Source organism: Tachypleus tridentatus, chromosome 12 (assembly GCF_004210375.1).
Source record: "Tachypleus tridentatus isolate NWPU-2018 chromosome 12, ASM421037v1, whole genome shotgun sequence".
NCBI lineage: Eukaryota > Metazoa > Arthropoda > Merostomata > Xiphosura > Limulidae > Tachypleus > Tachypleus tridentatus.
In genome coordinates this window covers 120,217,696-120,236,536 of record NC_134836.1, presented here as the reverse complement: position 1 = coordinate 120,236,536, position 18,841 = coordinate 120,217,696, and the positions used below count along the sequence as shown (strand labels likewise).

The window sequence follows — 18,841 nt, the reverse complement described above, 5'->3', positions numbered from 1 at the left end:
TTTAACCTAGTGATAAATGTTATGGCAGAAAATGCTTAGGTTCGACAAGACTTATTAACTTTTAAGGCCACAGTATTACTGAATGGTGATTAGATAATAGATTTATGTTTTTTTGAGTTGATATTATGTTATTTTATGTGATGAAGAATGATATACAGTTGTTAATTTTTACAAAACATTTTAAGGTCAGAAGAAACTGTAGTTTGTTTATTGTTTCAGGATGTGGAACATCTCTATAGTCATCTGAACCAGCTACAAATTCAAGGAGAAATACTACGTAATGAAATAGAACAACATACACAGACCTATTCTGATATTTCAGGCATCTTGTCTGATAGAAGTTTCTTAGAGCAGACTCAACTGGTGGTGAAAAATGCTTTCTTGAAGAGTGTTAAGACTAGTGAATACACACCAGTGCAGGAACACAGTTGTCAGAGTGAACTTTCTGAAGAGCAAGTTGCAGGATTAGAACTAAAATTCCTGGAGCAACTGCAGAAGTTTGTTATCCAGAATCAGAGGTTGGAAGCAGAACTACAACAGAAAGATTTAATCCTGAAAAAATGGCAACAGGAGAGTATGCAAAGAGAAGTGTGTTAATTTTGTATTACATTTCCTTTTCCCTATGTTACAGTAAATAGTTTAAATATTAATAGAATTATGTTAGCAAGTTTTAGCATATCATGCATTAAAGGTAGCATAATTATATTGGCATCTTTTATTAAAATAATGGTTCATGGAAATTTATGAAACATGTTCAAAGAAGGTAATGTTATTTAATAAGTGTGTTCAGCCATCTAACAGAAATCTTGGGAAAAGTCTGATTTTCTTGACTGTATGTACCTTGTAAAGGTAAAAAGTATTGGTTCTGTCTCACCTATATTTTGAACGTTCAGGTACTGATCCATATGCAGTTTGCATGAAACAATTGTGCTTTCTGCCACGACAAGCAAATTGTCTTTTGAAAATGTATAAAACAATAGAACATGCACTACTTTGGGCTCATAATTGGTATTGCTGGTGCATAGAAGTCATAAGTATTGGCTGAAATTCCCCATTACATTTGCTTGGTTGTTAAGGAGACACATTGATTCAACGTTACTATATTTTGTATGATTGAAACCCTTGGCCACAACTCCAGGATAACCGACATGTTTTAGCTGCAGCACCTTTCAAGTTTGAAAATTCCCAAATTAAAGTGCACTACCTCAGCTTGGCAGGCTAACAAAGCCCAAACCAGGAAGACGGTCCACAGAGAATACCCCAAACTCATAATCAAAAATCACTGCATCAGTTAGTAATTTCCAAGGTCATGCAGTCAACCAAGCAGGGATGTTTTTGATAATTAAATTTTTGCCTGATTCAATCTATAAAGGAAGAACATTTGAACATAATTAAAAAATATACAGAAGTTAGAATGTTAATCAGACAATACCTTAAAAAAAGACCAAGTAAACAGAAAATATTTTTGTGAAATGCTAGAAATACGATAGTAATTCTCGCTACATGAATTGTTACTAAATTATTAATTTTTAGAGAAAGTGTTCTTAAAACGTTTATTTTGATACAGTTTGAGAATAAAAATTAGTTACTTTTTCTTGTTGTGTGACAAACATTCAGCTTGTTTAGTTATAAGATGAATGTATGTACAATGATACACAAACTATTTAATTTTTGTTTGATCTACATAATTAGTTTTGGAGATTTGAAAGTTACTGTTATGTTACAATGATGAAAAAGTTTCTTGGTAAAGTTTAGAAACATTGTATGTATCGGTTATCGTAACTGAAGGCCAGAACTTCCTTATATATTAATTTTATTGTTTGTCTTTTTTGTTTTATCTTGGGTGTTATTTTGCACAAAAAGCATCCTATAGGTGCATTTTTTTTCCTTTGGTTCCTGTTTAATTTTTAGGTTTTTAGTTACGTACATTTCTACATTCATCTACCAATACAGGAATATTTTATTCCAGCATCTTATCACAATTAATTGAAAGTTAACCTTTAGGTAACTTCTTTTAATATTTTAGAGATATGTTACTTAAAACAATCAAATAAATCAGACATACCTTACTTTAGCTATGTACACATGTCATATTTTTGTAACACAAGGGTTTATTGTGCATGATTTTTAGTTGGAAAAGGCAAGTGAAGAAGCTCTGATAGAAATAGAACAACAAGAGGCCTTATCAAACTTGCGGAGAAGGTTGACAGCAGAGGCCTTGCAGGATCTGAGACTGCTTCGAGAAGAGATGGACAGGAGGCATAAGAAAGCCATGAAAGAGTTGGAGAATAAGTTGGAAATGCAACATTCAAAACATGTTACACATTTAGAGGCCAGTCACAAGACTCAGGTAAATATTTTAGGGTAACATGTTACACATTTAGAGGCCAGTTACAAGACTCAGGTAAATATTTTAGGTAACATATTACACATTTAGAGGCCAGTTACGAGACTCGGGTAAATATTTTAGGTAACATATTACACATTTAGAGGCCAGTTACAAGACTCGGGTAAATATTTTAGGTAACATATTACACATTTAGAGGCCAGTTACAAGACTCAGGTAAATATTTTAGGTAACATGTTACACATTTAGAGGCCAGTCACAAGACTCAGGTAAATATTTTAGGGTAACATGTTACACATTTAGAGGCCAGTTACAAGACTCAGGTAAATATTTTAGGTAACATATTACACATTTAGAGGCCAGTTACTGAGACTGGTAAATATTTTAGGTAACATATTACACATTTAGAGGCCAGTTACAAGACTCGGGTAAATATTTTAGGTAACATATTACACATTTAGAGGCCAGTTACAAGACTCAGGTAAATATTTTAGGTAACATATTACACATTTAGAGGCCAGTTACAAGACTCGGGTAAATATTTTAGGTAACATATTACACATTTAGGGCCAGTTACAAGACTCAGGTAAATATTTTAGGTAACATATTACACATTTAGAGGTCAGTTACAAGACTCAGGTAAATATTTTAGGTAACATATTACACATTTAGAGGCCAGTTACAAGACTCAGGTAAATATTTTAGGTAACATGTTACACATTTAGAGGCCAGTTACAAGACTCAGGTAAATATCTTAGGGTAACATGTTACACATTTAGAGGCCAGTCACAAGACTCAGGTAAATATCTTAGGGTAACATGTTACACATTTAGAGGCCAGTCACAAGACTCAGGTAAATATTTTAGGGTAACATGTTACACATTTAGAAGCCAGTCACAAGACTCAGGTAAATATTTTAGGGTAACATGTTACACATTTAGAGGCCAGTTACAAGACTCAGGTAAATATTTTAGGGTAACATGTTACACATTTAGAGGCCAGTCACAAGACTCAGGTAAATATTTTAGGGTAACATGTTACACATTTAGAGGCCAGTCACAAGACTCAGGTAAATATTTTAGGGTAACATGTTACACATTTAGAGGTTGGCTACAAGATTGAGGTAAATATTTTAGGGTAACATGTTACACATTTAGAGGTTGGCTACAAGATTGAGGTAAATATTTTAGGGTTTACTTTTTGTTTTAGAAGGAGCTGTATAGGTATATTATGATTTGTTCATATGACATTGTGTTGCTAAACTTTTCTTAGAACTTAGCTGAAGAGATAAATGATATGATGAATATCTTGTAATTTGAGCATTGACCACATGGTATCTTATGGTTTATGGTTTTTAAATGTATGAAAAAATGTTTAAGGTCTTTACATAAGTTATGAGCAGTTTCAAATATTGTAAATCATTCTTTTGAATGAGATATGTATATTCTTGACAGAAGAATAGATTTAGGTGGAAATTGAAAATTTGCTTCTTTGGAAAGGGTGAAAGAATAAATTGATATTCTGGATGACGAGAAACCCACTTGAAATAAAACTGTATCTTAGAATGGCTAGTATGGGTATTAACACTTTTATTGATAAGGAGATGACCTTATTTTTATTGATATTCTGGATGACAAGAAACCCACTTAAAATAAAACTGTATCTTAGAATGGCTAGTATGGGTATTAACACTTTTATTGATAAGGAGATGACCTTATTTTTATTGATATTCTGTATGACAAGAAACCCACTTAAAATAAAACTGTATCTTAGAATGGCTAGTATGGGTATTAACACTTTTATTGATAAGGAGATGACCTTATTTTATTGATATTCTGTATGACAAGAAACCCACTTGAAATAAAACTGTATCTTAGAATGGCTAGTATGGGTATTAACACTTATTGATAAGGAGATGACCTTATTTTTATTGATATTCTGTATGACAAGAAACCCACTTGAAATAAAACTGTATCTTAGAATGGCTAGTATGGGTATTAACACTTATTGATAAGGAGATGACCTTATTTTTATTGATATTCTGTATGACAAGAAACCCACTTAAAATAAAACTGTATCTTAGAATGGCTAGTATGGGTATTAAAACTTTTATTGATAAGGAGATGACCTTATTTTTATTGATATTCTGTATGACAAGAAACCCACTTAAAATAAAACTGTATCTTAGAATGGCTAGTATGGGTATTAACACTTATTGATAAGGAGATGACCTTATTTTTATTGATATTCTGGATGAAGAGAAACCCACTTAAAATAAAAATGTATCTTAGAATGGCTAGTATGGGTATTAACACTTTTATTGATAAGGAGATGACCTTATTTTTATTGATATTCTGGATGACAAGAAACCCACTTAAAATAAAACTGTATCTTAGAATGGCTAGTATGGGTATTAACACTTTTATTGATAAGGAGATGACCTTATTTTTATTGATATTCTGTATGACAAGAAACCCACTTAAAATAAAACTATCTTAGAATGGCTAGTATGGGTATTAACACTTTTATTGATAAGGAGATGACCTTATTTTTATTGATATTCTGTATGACAAGAAACCCACTTGAAATAAAACTGTATCTTAGAATGACTAGTATGGGTATTAACACTTATTGATAAGGAGATGACCTTATTTTTATTGATATTCTGTATGACAAGAAACCCACTTGAAATAAAACTGTATCTTAGAATGGCTAGTATGGGTATTAACACTTATTGATAAGGAGATGACCTTATTTTTATTGATATTCTGTATGACAAGAAACCCACTTAAAATAAAACTGTATCTTAGAATGGCTAGTATGGGTATTAAAACTTTTATTGATAAGGAGATGACCTTATTTTTATTGATATTCTGTATGACAAGAAACCCACTTAAAATAAAACTGTATCTTAGAATGGCTAGTATGGGTATTAACACTTATTGATAAGGAGATGACCTTATTTTTATTGATATTCTGGATGAAGAGAAACCCACTTAAAATAAAAATGTATCTTAGAATGGCTAGTATGGGTATTAACACTTTTATTGATAAGGAGATGACCTTATTTTTATTGATATTCTGGATGATGAGAAACCCACTTGAAATAAAACTGTATCTTAGAATGGCTAGTATGGGTATTAACACTTTTATTGATAAGGAGATGACCTTATTTTTATTGATATTCTGTATGACAAGAAACCCACTTAAAATAAAACTGTATCTTAGAATGGCTAGTATGGGTATTAACACTTATTGATAAGGAGATGACCTTATTTTTATTGATATTCTGGATGAAGAGAAACCCACTTAAAATAAAACTGTATCTTAGAATGGCTAGTATGGGTATTAACACTTATTGATAAGGAGATGACCTTATTTTTATTGATATTCTGGATGATGAGAAACCCACTTGAAATAAAACTGTATCTTAGAATGGCTAGTATGGGTATTAACACTTTTATTGATAAGGAGATGACCTTATTTTTATTGATATTCTGTATGACAAGAAACCCACTTAAAATAAAACTATCTTAGAATGGCTAGTATGGGTATTAACACTTATTGATAAGGAGATGACCTTATTTTTATTGATATTCTGTATGACAAGAAACCCACTTAAAATAAAACTGTATCTTAGAATGGCTAGTATGGGTATTAACACTTTTATTGATAAGGAGATGACCTTATTTTTATTGATATTCTGGATGACAAGAAACCCACTTAAAATAAAACTGTATCTTAGAATGGCTAGTATGGGTATTAACACTTATTGATAAGGAGATGACCTTATTTTTATTGATATTCTGGATGATGAGAAACCCACTTGAAATAAAACTGTATCTTAGAATGGCTAGTATGGGTATTAACACTTTTATTGATAAGGAGATGACCTTATTTTTATTGATATTCTGGATGACGAGAAACCCACTTGAAATAAAACTGTATCTTAGAATGGCTAGTATGGGTATTAACACTTTTATTGATAAGGAGATGACCTTATTTTTATTGATATTCTGGATGACAAGAAACCCACTTAAAATAAAACTGTATCTTAGAATGGCTAGTATGGGTATTAACACTTATTGATAAGGAGATGACCTTATTTTTATTGATATTCTGGATGATGAGAAACCCACTTGAAATAAAACTGTATCTTAGAATGGCTAGTATGGGTATTAACACTTTTATTGATAAGGAGATGACCTTATTTTTATTGATATTCTGGATGATGAGAAACCCACTTGAAATAAAACTGTATCTTAGAATGGCTAGTATGGGTATTAACACTTTTATTGATAAGGAGATGACCTTATTTTTATTCATATTCTGTATGACAAGAAACCCACTTGAAATAAAACTGTATCTTAGAATGGCTAGTATGGGTATTAACACTTTTATTGATAAGGAGATGACCTTATTTTTATTCATATTCTGTATGACAAGAAACCCACTTAAAATAAAACTGTATCTTAGAATGGCTAGTATGGGTATTAACACTTTTATTGATAAGGAGATGACCTTATTTTTATTGATATTCTGGATGACAAGAAACCCACTTAAAATAAAACTGTATCTTAGAATGGCTAGTATGGGTATTAACACTTATTGATAAGGAGATGACCTTATTTTTATTGATATTCTGGATGATGAGAAACCCACTTGAAATAAAACTGTATCTTAGAATGGCTAGTATGGGTATTAACACTTTTATTGATAAGGAGATGACTTTATTTTTATTGATATTCTGGATGACAAGAAACCCACTTAAAATAAAACTGTATCTTAGAATGGCTAGTATGGGTATTAACACTTATTGATAAGGAGATGACCTTATTTTTATTGATATTCTGGATGATGAGAAACCCACTTGAAATAAAACTGTATCTTAGAATGGCTAGTATGGGTATTAACACTTTTATTGATAAGGAGATGACCTTATTTTTATTGATATTCTGGATGACGAGAAACCCACTTGAAATAAAACTGTATCTTAGAATGGCTAGTATGGGTATTAACACTTATTGATAAGGAGATGACCTTATTTTTATTGATATTCTGGATGACAAGAAACCCACTTAAAATAAAACTGTATCTTAGAATGGCTAGTATGGGTATTAACACTTATTGATAAGGAGATGACCTTATTTTTATTGATATTCTGGATGATGAGAAACCCACTTGAAATAAAACTGTATCTTAGAATGGCTAGTATGGGTATTAACACTTTTATTGATAAGGAGATGACCTTATTTTTATTGATATTCTGGATGACAAGAAACCCACTTAAAATAAAACTGTATCTTAGAATGGCTAGTATGGGTATTAACACTTATTGATAAGGAGATGACCTTATTTTATTGATATTCTGGATGATGAGAAACCCACTTGAAATAAAACTGTATCTTAGAATGGCTAGTATGGGTATTAACACTTTTATTGATAAGGAGATGACCTTATTTTTATTGATATTCTGGATGATGAGAAACCCACTTGAAATAAAACTGTATCTTAGAATGGCTAGTATGGGTATTAACACTTTTATTGATAAGGAGATGACCTTATTTTTATTCATATTCTGTATGACAAGAAACCCACTTGAAATAAAACTGTATCTTAGAATGGCTAGTATGGGTATTAACACTTTTATTGATAAGGAGATGACCTTATTTTTATTCATATTCTGTATGACAAGAAACCCACTTAAAATAAAACTGTATCTTAGAATGGCTAGTATGGGTATTAACACTTATTGATAAGGAGATGACCTTATTTTTATTGATATTCTGGATGACAAGAAACCCACTTAAAATAAAAATGTATCTTAGAATGGCTAGTATGGGTATTAACACTTTTATTGATAAGGAGATGACCTTATTTTTATTGATATTCTGTATGACAAGAAACCCACTTAAAATAAAACTGTATCTTAGAATGGCTAGTATGGGTATTAACACTTATTGATAAGGAGATGACCTTATTTTTATTGATATTCTGGATGACAAGAAACCCACTTAAAATAAAACTGTATCTTAGAATGGCTAGTATGGGTATTAACACTTTTATTGATAAGGAGATGACCTTATTTTTATTGATATTCTGGATGACAAGAAACCCACTTAAAATAAAAATGTATCTTAGAATGGCTAGTATGGGTATTAACACTTTTATTGATAAGGAGATGACCTTATTTTTATTGATATTCTGGATGATGAGAAACCCACTTAAAATAAAAATGTATCTTAGAATGGCTAGTATGGGTATTAACACTTTTATTGATAAGGAGATGACCTAGGAAGGTCGAAATGTTGTTCTCTCCTTATCAATATAAGTGTTAATACCCATACCAGCCATTTGAGATACAATAATTTGATATATTTAATGGCATAACAAGATAAAGGAATGATAGCAATTAGTTTGAAACCTCCTCCAAGAACAATAGAAAAATGAGAAGCCTGAAATACTTAGAATAATAAAAATAAGAAACATGTACAATATCCAACTACCTTATTATTATTATAATAAAGTTACATTTGATCGTGTTTAATTATAATGAAAATATTAACCCCTAAAAATATAATAAAATGGGAAATCAGTGACTTTAGTTGGTCTGTTGTGTATAGTAAAGCACTAAGATTAATGAAAATCATGAGTAAACTGATAAAACTAAGATTTAGACAGTATTTTAAATTACATATCAACAGTTGAAGATTCTTCCTCTTGTATGGACTAAGCTATATATTCATAACAAAATTGATGTAATGTAGTTCATTGTTATTCAGCAGATGAGTTTGTTTGTTTTGTTACAAGTAACAATTCTGAGCTGAAAGAAAATGTGTTATTATTACTTAATATGAGTTTTTTAACATAAGATGCAGAAGAGAAAAAAGATTGATAAATTATTATATCTACTGTGTTTGTTACTTTCTTTGATGTTGTTAACAAAAAATGATCAGTGTATTTACAGAATGTTACCTAAAATATATGCCATGCTTTATTTAATAATGTTAATTACTTAGAATAAATAATTAAAACTAAAAATGATGACATTGGTAGTGCAACTTAATAAAGTTTGTACACTACTTAACACAGTCCAAAGATGTCAGAAGCTGCCCTCTAATGGAGGTTGGTGTAGTAAGGTCATTTAACACCTTAAGAAAATGTTAAATTTTGATTATGGAAGAACATGATCAATTACTTGTTATTAGAAAATATCTAAAACTGTAGTAATCCACATGTTTAAGAACAAATATCAAGAGTTTAAAATTTCATTTTTACTCTGACAGAATTTTTGTGAAGATTACAGTTATGGTTGAAAGCACTTTTAGGCTTAACAATATTCTTTTTGCTGACATAACCTGTCATTAGTTTTAAACAAATACGTGTAGTGTGGGTGTATATAAATACAATTTTGAAGCTGTGGAAACATTTCATGTTGGACTGAATTGTGCAGAACTTAATGAATGTATGTTAACAGTTTAAATACTGACAAGAAACTTGTTTGTCAGTTGAAAGATTACACATAGATTTACTTTATTTTGTTAATTTTTGCTGAATTAAAGAATGTCTTTGTTTACTGTGTGGTAGATTGCTGCTCTGCAAGCAGAAAATGAAAGGTTGCAAAGGGAACAAGAGAAGTTAACCCTATCAAATGAAGAAGCAAAAATGCAAATTGTGTCAGAAGAGTGCCTTAGGAATCATGTCAGAAGGTTGATGGATGAATTGACCTGCAACCAGAAGGCACTACTAGAAAATATAGTGCTGGAGACTGAAAAGTATCAGAAAGAACAAATTCAGGCTATCAAAACAAAGTTTCAGGTATGTTAGACATTGCAAGGAGTGCATATTTGGTGTTCAGCTATTTGTGACTGTTTTTACTATGTTAACATGAGTATGTTGATGTATGCATTGCTTTCATGTGAACACATGAAGGATAAAACATGGTTAAAAGCCTACTGCTCTTATCGATATAAATAATACGCTCAACATGCCATTGGCAATAAAAACATTAAGGAAAACAAATCATTTTTTTTTGCTATGGAAGTTTTAGTATTTGAAATTAAGAACATTTAGTAATTTCATTTTTTAACTTGTAACTGGTTTGTAATTTTTTTTGTGGCCAGGCTTGATTAGAAAATATTTTTATTCATTCGATGCAATTTTATAAACTTAAATTAATTAAAAATTAGAGTATCAGAATGTTATTGAAAACAGATGGTTATTTGTAATAATCCAAAATGATTTAAAATTGAGCCAATTTTAAAACTATTAATAAATAAATGATTTACTTTTTTACCTGGTAATAATAAGATTTCTTAATTAGAAATTAATTAGAAATATATTGGTTTTTAGATTTTTTCTTATTCCCTTTTCAGTTTGGTGAGAAACTGATAAAAGAAAAGAGAAAAAGTTTAGAGTTATTGGTAACATTTGAAATTTGGCTAGATCTTGTAACCTCGCTGATTTTTAATAACTGAAGTTTCTAGTTGTGCATTTTATCAAGATAATTTATTAATTTCTCTGCAAAACTTGTCAACATTATTGTTACATAATAATATGGGTTTAGAAGTTTAACAGAGTATCACAAGCTTTTAAAAATGTTTGTGACAATATTTTAACTTTATAGATATTACTTAATAGTGAATAGTTCAGTGTATTGACTACCACTGGATTTGCAAACTATTAGTTTTAAGTCAATATTGTTCATAATTAATTCAACTGTATAATAGTTCTATTAATAAGGCCATATTAATGGCATTTAAATAATAATAATAAAAAGACTTGTTTTTCTTTTTCATCTTTTACAGAAGTTCTGATGTTATTTATGTCTTTTGGCCAGCTCTATGTGTTTACTATGGGAGATAGTTAAAATATGATTTAATGTTTTAAGATTATATTTTGTTTTCTTTGTATTACATTTAGGGTTGCTATATTTTCATGGATATTAAATTATATTTTGCTTTCATATCTATCAGTTTGTGTCTTTATAAACATTAGTTTCTGACTGCACTGTAAACAAGTTACTGCTGTTAACTCAACATAGTATAAAAACTAATTTATTCCATCAATTGTTATAGGTGTAACTTTGTATTATGCAGTAGTAGCAGCTTAAGTTTTCTTTGATTGAAGGATGTGTTAGGTAATGTGATACCAAGGTTTCCCCTTCTTAAAGAATGTTACTACAACAACAACTGTTTAACCCATTCACTGTAGCTGTTATATGTGTTTACACTTTCTTCTGGTGGGTCCAGGTTCATCATCTTAACCAGATGGAGGTCTATCATCGTGTTGTCTTATTGTCTCTTCATCATCACACATTTAAACACGACACACTTTCACTGTCCTCTAAGCTATCTGAGTCGAGCATGTTTACATGGTAGTTAGGGTTACTACTCACTGCTCTAGCAATGTGGGTACGGTTGGCACACAGTTGTCATTCATTCTGCTTAGGTATTTCGTTCGTTACTCAAGGGCTGAGTGGAAAATAATTAGGGAAACCACATATCAACATCAGGTGGGTTGTACGTAAATACTTCCCAACTTATTTTACTTCCATACATCACATGCAGCAATTTTGAATGACAACGAGAAACATTATTTGTCACATCTGTAATGAGGGGGTGGGAACACTGGGAAATGTACATTCCATTTGCCGTGAAAGGACTGAGGTGGCAACTAGTGTTTGTGTTTTCTTTTAATATATTCTTATTTGTTACTGTAATTAATAATTTATTCCTATTTAGTATATTGAATGTTGTCATATTCTTTTTTATAGAGATTGTTTTGTGACATTAGTTTATGTTTTTAAGACTAAGTTAAATCTTCTGAGGTAACTGAACCTTATAAGATGCTATTGGAATTATGGCCAGAAGTATTGTTAATGGTGAGAGCACCCATGTAAGGAACAGTACATTATAATCTATATAATAGATATATAATATGTGGGTTTAATTAGCTATACTGATAACCAGGTGATTTTAAGTTTCTCTAAGTTTGTAGGTTACTGTGATTGGAAGTTAATAATGTATAAAACTGATTATCAGTAACTACATCTGACTTATAGGACCAGTTAAGAGAAGAGACTGAGTCAATACAGAGCTGCAATGAGAAAAAACTTCAGGCACTTGTTGCCTCCTTGAAGCTTGAATTTGAGAAAGAGAAGAGTTTGATTTTGAAGAATCAGCAGGAAAAGATTGAGAAAAAACACAAAGAAGAACTCAATAATTTAAAGCGCCATCTTGAGGAAGAAATAAACAACTTGAAGTTGAAGCATGTGGAGCATCAGAGAGGCAAGTTACAAGTCTCATATAACTTGATTGTTTAATACAGAAGTCATTTACTGTCCTGAAATATTTTGAGAAGTTTGATTAAAAATTACTCTTGGAATGTTGATATGTAGTGCAGAAATAACATTTTTACAAAATAAACTTGAAATATATCATTGTAATCTTGGCACAAAATTCCTACTATATTTTGTAAAGCTTTCAACATAACATTGCGTATATCTAATGCTTAGTGTAATTATCTTATAGATAAATAGACATCAATTTTCCATATCGAAAGTGTTAGTGTTAGAATTTTGGAAATTGGCATCATAATTGTGACAGTGCTGTAGTTGTATGATTAATCACTTTCAGTTTTTGACCCTAATCATTGTTTTTGGATCAGTATTGCAAATTATCTCAAAATGAATATTGAAGAAGGCCTACATGTACTTAACTTTTTTCAGTCCAAATTGGTATAGTTTTTAAAAATTTAGAAGATTGGTGCTCTTTTAACCAAGTTAAACCAAAATTTACAAAGCCTATTTTATTAGAACAGTTTGGCAACAACAACAATTTTTCATGTCATTTTATTAATGTCTAATCTTCATTAACCCTTAAATTTCTAGTGTTGAGTTTGGTTAGCCAGTTGTATTGGATTTGCACATTGTGTTATTGATCAGAATAATCAGTTGTAATGTGTGTTTGTGTTCTGTTGTTGAATGAAACATTTTAGCTTCTTCACATCTTATACCTAAAAGGAAAAGTTCTAAGAGAATCATTCACATTTTGTGTTGTCAGATAAATCTGTATGATTTGATATGATGGGTATGTGTAATGTGTGTGACAACATCAATTACAAATAGTTTACCTGCAAAAAATATCATTTAATATTAGAACTGTTTCACACATTTCTGTCAATAATCCTTAGTGTTACTTAATTTGATCAATCAAACAAGGTTGTGAAAAGGTTAAGATAAAAACAACAACAACGAACTGCCCAACAAAATTCAGTATTGGATCCTCCCTTCTGATATAACAGTATCTGTATTACTAGTCTGTCACTTGTCCACTATTGGTACTGTGGTAAGTCTGCAGATTTACAACGTTACAATTAGGGGTTTTATTCCCCTTGATGGACACAGTAGATAGTCCAAAGTGGGTTTGATATGAAAGTGCACATCAGTTTATCTCTTATTTCTAGGTTATCTTTATCACAGGTTCAAACCCCTGTGAGCATGTTTTGGAGATCTGTAACTACAGGAACTTTAATGAGTTCTTGAGATGACAGTTACTAGTAAATATTTCTTACTCTTGTCAGTGATTTTCTTTCAGAAGTTAACACAGTGATACTGTGTACAAAATTTGTATTGTTCTCATCTCACTGCTCCACTAAACACACTTCCTTCAAGTTGGCTTGGTTTATAAAATTAAACACGATAGTGTGGTTATGGAGGGTTTTTTTTTAGGTACTATTTAGTTACATCTGTGTAATTAGTAGATGGAAGAAGTGTTATAAATACAAATATTTGTGAATGTAGTTTTACTGTGTTACTTTTTCTGATCCTAACCTGAAAGCTCTCGTTACAGGAAAGGAATGCTCAGAAGTTTTAGCTGAGAGGCTTAGAGACCAGCTTGAAGAAGAGAAGCAGCAGCACATAAAGGTAAACCTTGTCTTTGTTTTGTTGATGTAACATTTACATAAAGGTAAACCTTGTCTTTGTTTTGTTGATGTAACATTTACATAAAGGTAAACCTTGTCTTTGTTTTGTTGATGTAACATTTACATAAAGGTAAACCTTGTCTTTGTTTTGTTGATGTAACATTTACAAATACAAAATTATGAACATTGATACATTGTAATTCAAATAGTACCTCGTAAAGGTTAATATTTTAAACCCACTTATTTTATCCATGTTTTAAACAGTACTGAAATGTAAAAATTTTATTTAGCATTCAATATATGATAAAATATAAGCATGTGATTTCTGGTTTTAGTTTTGTTTTGGATTAATTTTGTGGCTGATGTGTTTGCTTCAATTGAGAATTTTGATTATGTACTTTGAGGTAGATCAAAAGCTCTCAAAAACTTGGCACTTAGTTTTAATAAATGAAATATGGAACTTAGAAAGGTTGTGTTGCATTAGTAAATTTATTAATTGTAGTAATAATAAAATAAGTTTGTCTTGTATTTAATCTGTGATATGCTACAGTTTAAACCTCCGATGTTGCTGATCTCCAAGTAGTCGGGTTACCTCTTTCTCAATTTGTATTTGCAGCTATGAAAACAAAAGCAAAACAAATATTTTGATCAGCTTCAAAAGTTGAAAATAAACAAACAAAATTACAAATAAAAATACTCATGTAAAACTCATAAAGCCATTAAGATTGGTGAGGTGTATAGATGTGTACTTGTTTGTTTATATTAAGTACTACCTGTATACATGTTTTACCCTTGTACTTGCACATTGTTCATAGAGATTGAAGTGATAAACAAAGTAAAAACCTCTGACGTAGAATCTAAGAATGAGCTTGTTTAGTCTCTTTGAGATGTTTGAAGATGTGCACTGTACTCTGAGTACTGTAGAGTGACACAATGAAGCGTTACTTTATGATACCTTCTCCTTCTGTTTGGTGTCACATGTAGCAACTTATTTGATGTTCCTATGGGCATTGTTTGACAGAATAAGAGTTTTAATGTAGTTAATAATTGGTATGTTGCTGTTGCTTGTGTATGTTAGTGGTCAGAACTCTACAGAGTTTTCGTTGAAGGTTACATTTAGACCATTTTTAAAAAAAATATTTGAATTGAGATTTTCATGTTGAAACTAGTATTTATATTATGAATACATCTCAGTTTAAATGCATGATAATGTGGTAAACTTGTTATTAACATAAAGTCATTCTATTTAAATTTGGGAAAGTATTCTCATTTAAACTGAGTTGTAATACTATATACTAACTTTTTAGCTGTGTTTGCAAAATTAATTATAAATAAAGTTCTCTTCTTATGCCTCTCATCTTTGAACTAGCCCTATTGGTGTTATTTTCTGTAGACTAACCTGAGTCACCACTCCAAGACAGTCTTTCTTCATCATCAGACAGACCAACAAAAAATCTCATCAAATATACATCTCAATATATATGCTTTGCTGCTGTCATTTTTTCACTTTTTATCTCCACTAATTTTTTTTTACTTTCAAATCTTTCAAAGAGCACTGTCTTCAACTTTGTTTTCAGCATCTGATTTTCTTGCATGCCATTTAAGATGCCTCTTGCATTTTGCTACTTTCTGGTTGTGGTTGGTCTCACACAAGTGTTGGACTTTTGTTAGAGGATTCAGTTTGTGGGTTTTAGTTGGTGTGTTGCTTGGATTGGTGAATTGGGAGTTTGATGCAGGGTAGTGGTTATGTGTTGGTTATGATTTTATTGGGTCGTGTCTCAGATCTAGTCCCTGATCCTTTCCAGACACTAAGATGATATTGAATCATGTTACAAGTCTATTTGTGATTTTGGTTAGAATATAAGAAAGCTAATCATATTTACACTGGCATATGATGTTGTATTATTTAGCATATTAATAAGCATAACTTTCAGTGTGATTACTTGCACTGGCTTGTTTCTGCTGTATATTGATATCAAATTTTTTATAGTAATTGCTCAAAAATATATATCATGCATTTTGTTAAGTTGCACTACTTTTGATTGACTTGAAAGAAATATTACTGATTTTATGTAAATTTGAATTCTTAATATGTAGCTGTACACAATGTCTTGAAGTCCGAAATAAATGTTTAAAAGAACTGTGTGATGTTTCTTTCATTAATGTTTCAGTCATACTTGCATTATATCAGTTTCCATAATTGTCCGAATTAATAGATGTTTAAAAATTGTTCTTACTGATATGTTCTGAATGTGTTATAATTATCAGAATTAGTAGATATATGTAACTTGCTGAATGTGTTATAATTATCAGAATTAGTAGATATATGTAACTTGCTTTTTTCTGATGTCATGTATGTGTGTAATTATCTGAATTAATAGATGTACAACTTGCTTTTGATGTCTCCTGAATGTGTTGAGTCTGTGATTATTAGAAATAACAGATGTGTAATACTTGTTGTTTATGAGATCCTGAATGTGTGGAGTCTTTAATTATTGCAAATAACAGATGTGTAAAACTTGCTGTTTATGAAATCCTGAATGTATGGAGTCTGTAATTATTAGAAATAACAGATGTTTAAAACTTGCTGTTTATGAGGTCTTGAATGTGTTGAGTCTGTAATTATTAAAAATAACAGATGTGTAAAACTTGCTGTTTATGAGATCCTGAATGTGTGGAGTCTGTAATTATTAGAATCAACAGATGTGTAAAACTTGCTGTTTATGAGATCCTGAATGTGTGAAGTCTGTAATTATTAGAATCAACAGATGTGTAAAACTTGATGTTTATGATATCCTGAATGTGTGGAGTCTGTAATTATTAGAATCAACAGATGTGTAAAACTTGATGTTTATGATATCCTGAATGTGTGGAGTCTGTAATTATTAGAATCAACAGATGTGTAAAACTTGCTGTTTATGAGATCCTGAATGTGTGGAGTCTGTAATTATTAGAATCAACAGATGTGTAAAACTTGCTGTTTATGAGATGTCCTGAATATGTTAAGTCTGTAATTTTTTTAGAATTAATAGTTGTGTAACATTTGATGTTTCTGATACATCCTGAATTATGCTGTGCATTACAGGCTAAAAAATGACTGCTCTGGGATTTTAATATATTCATTTTTTGTGAAAAAAATTTAATGTAATAACACTTTACTCAAAGTTGTAATTTTTTTATGACAGGCTTCAACATAAATAATTTTTGTTGGTTTTGGAGAAGATAACAGTTAATTCTATTTTTCCACTGTCATAAGAATCTTTATAAATAAACCTCCTTTGTACAGTATCTGATAATTAGTCAGTGTAGTGCTTCTGTACAGTATCTGATAATTAGTCAGTATAGTGCTTCTGTACAGTATCTGATAATTAGTCAGTATAGTGCTTCTGTACAGTATCTGATAATTAGTCAGTGTAGTGCTTCTGTACAGTATCTGATAATTAGTCAGTGTAGTGCTTCTGTACAGTGTCTGATAATTAGTCAGTGTAGTGCTTCTGTACAGTGTCTGATAATTAGTCAGTGTAGTGCTTCTGTACAGTGTCTGATAATTAGTCAGTGTAGTGCTTTTGTACAGTGTCTGATAATTAGTCAGTGTAGTGCTTCTGTACAGTATCTGATAATTAGTCAGTGTAGTGCTTCTGTACAGTATCTGATAATTAGTCAGTGTAGTGCTTCTGTACAGTATCTGATAATTAGTCAGTGTAGTGCTTCTGTACAGTATCTGATAATTAGTCAGTGTAGTGCTTCTGTACAGTATCTGATAATTAGTCAGTGTAGTGCTTCTGTACAGTATCTGATAATTAGTCAGTGTAGTGCTTCTGTACAGTATCTGATAATTAGTCAGTGTAGTGCTTCTGTACAGTATCTGATAATTAGTCAGTGTAGTGCTTCTGTACAGTATCTGATAATTAGTCAGTGTAGTGCTTCTGTACAGTATCTGATAATTAGTCAGTGTAGTGCTTCTGTACAGTATCTGATAATTAGTCAGTGTAGTGCTTCTGTACAGTATCTGCTAATTAGTCAGTGTAGTGCTTCTGTACAGTATCTGCTAATTAGTCAGTATAGTGCTTCTGTACAGTATCTGCTAATTAGTCAGTGTAGTGCTTCTGTACAGTATCTGCTAATTAGTCAGTGTAGTGCTTCTGTACTAACAAAATACAAAGTTACTGAAAAGAAAAGGTATTGTAATGTAAGTTTTATTAGAAGGCAGTAGTAAATTTACGTTGTATAAAACCAAAATTTCAGGATAGTTATAAGGCTAGTATTTTAATATTAATATTCCATATTTAATAATAAACTTGTTCAAAGTTTACACAAACTTGCAAGAAACTACAGCTATAAATTGTTACAAGTCTTTGTCTTTGTGGTCAATAAAACTTCTCAAGAGAGTTAATATTAAAAAGTCTGTTAAAATTAAATCGACATAATTAATGAAGTCTGATGGCTACTTAATTTCCCTTCACAACATGAGACCTGGAAATAAACATTTCCTATGAATGCTGATAAATTAAAGAAAGACAATGATTCTAGTAAATTCACATTTATTAAATAGTTATCAAAATTGTTGAC

General features: G+C 30.7%; 1 protein-coding gene across 1 annotated transcript in view; it reads left to right on the top strand.

The window, feature by feature from the left end:
* The window catches only part of LOC143235747 (uncharacterized), a 159,571-nt gene that overhangs the window by 19,706 nt on the left and 121,024 nt on the right, over positions 1 to 18,841 (top strand). Inside the window, 7 exon segments of the mRNA XM_076473951.1 lie at positions 220 to 588; positions 2,132 to 2,350; positions 9,935 to 10,165; positions 12,411 to 12,636; positions 14,200 to 14,273; positions 15,666 to 16,012; positions 16,370 to 16,421. Of these exon segments, the coding sequence (XP_076330066.1) occupies positions 220 to 588; positions 2,132 to 2,350; positions 9,935 to 10,165; positions 12,411 to 12,636; positions 14,200 to 14,273; positions 15,666 to 16,012; positions 16,370 to 16,421 (1,518 nt within the window).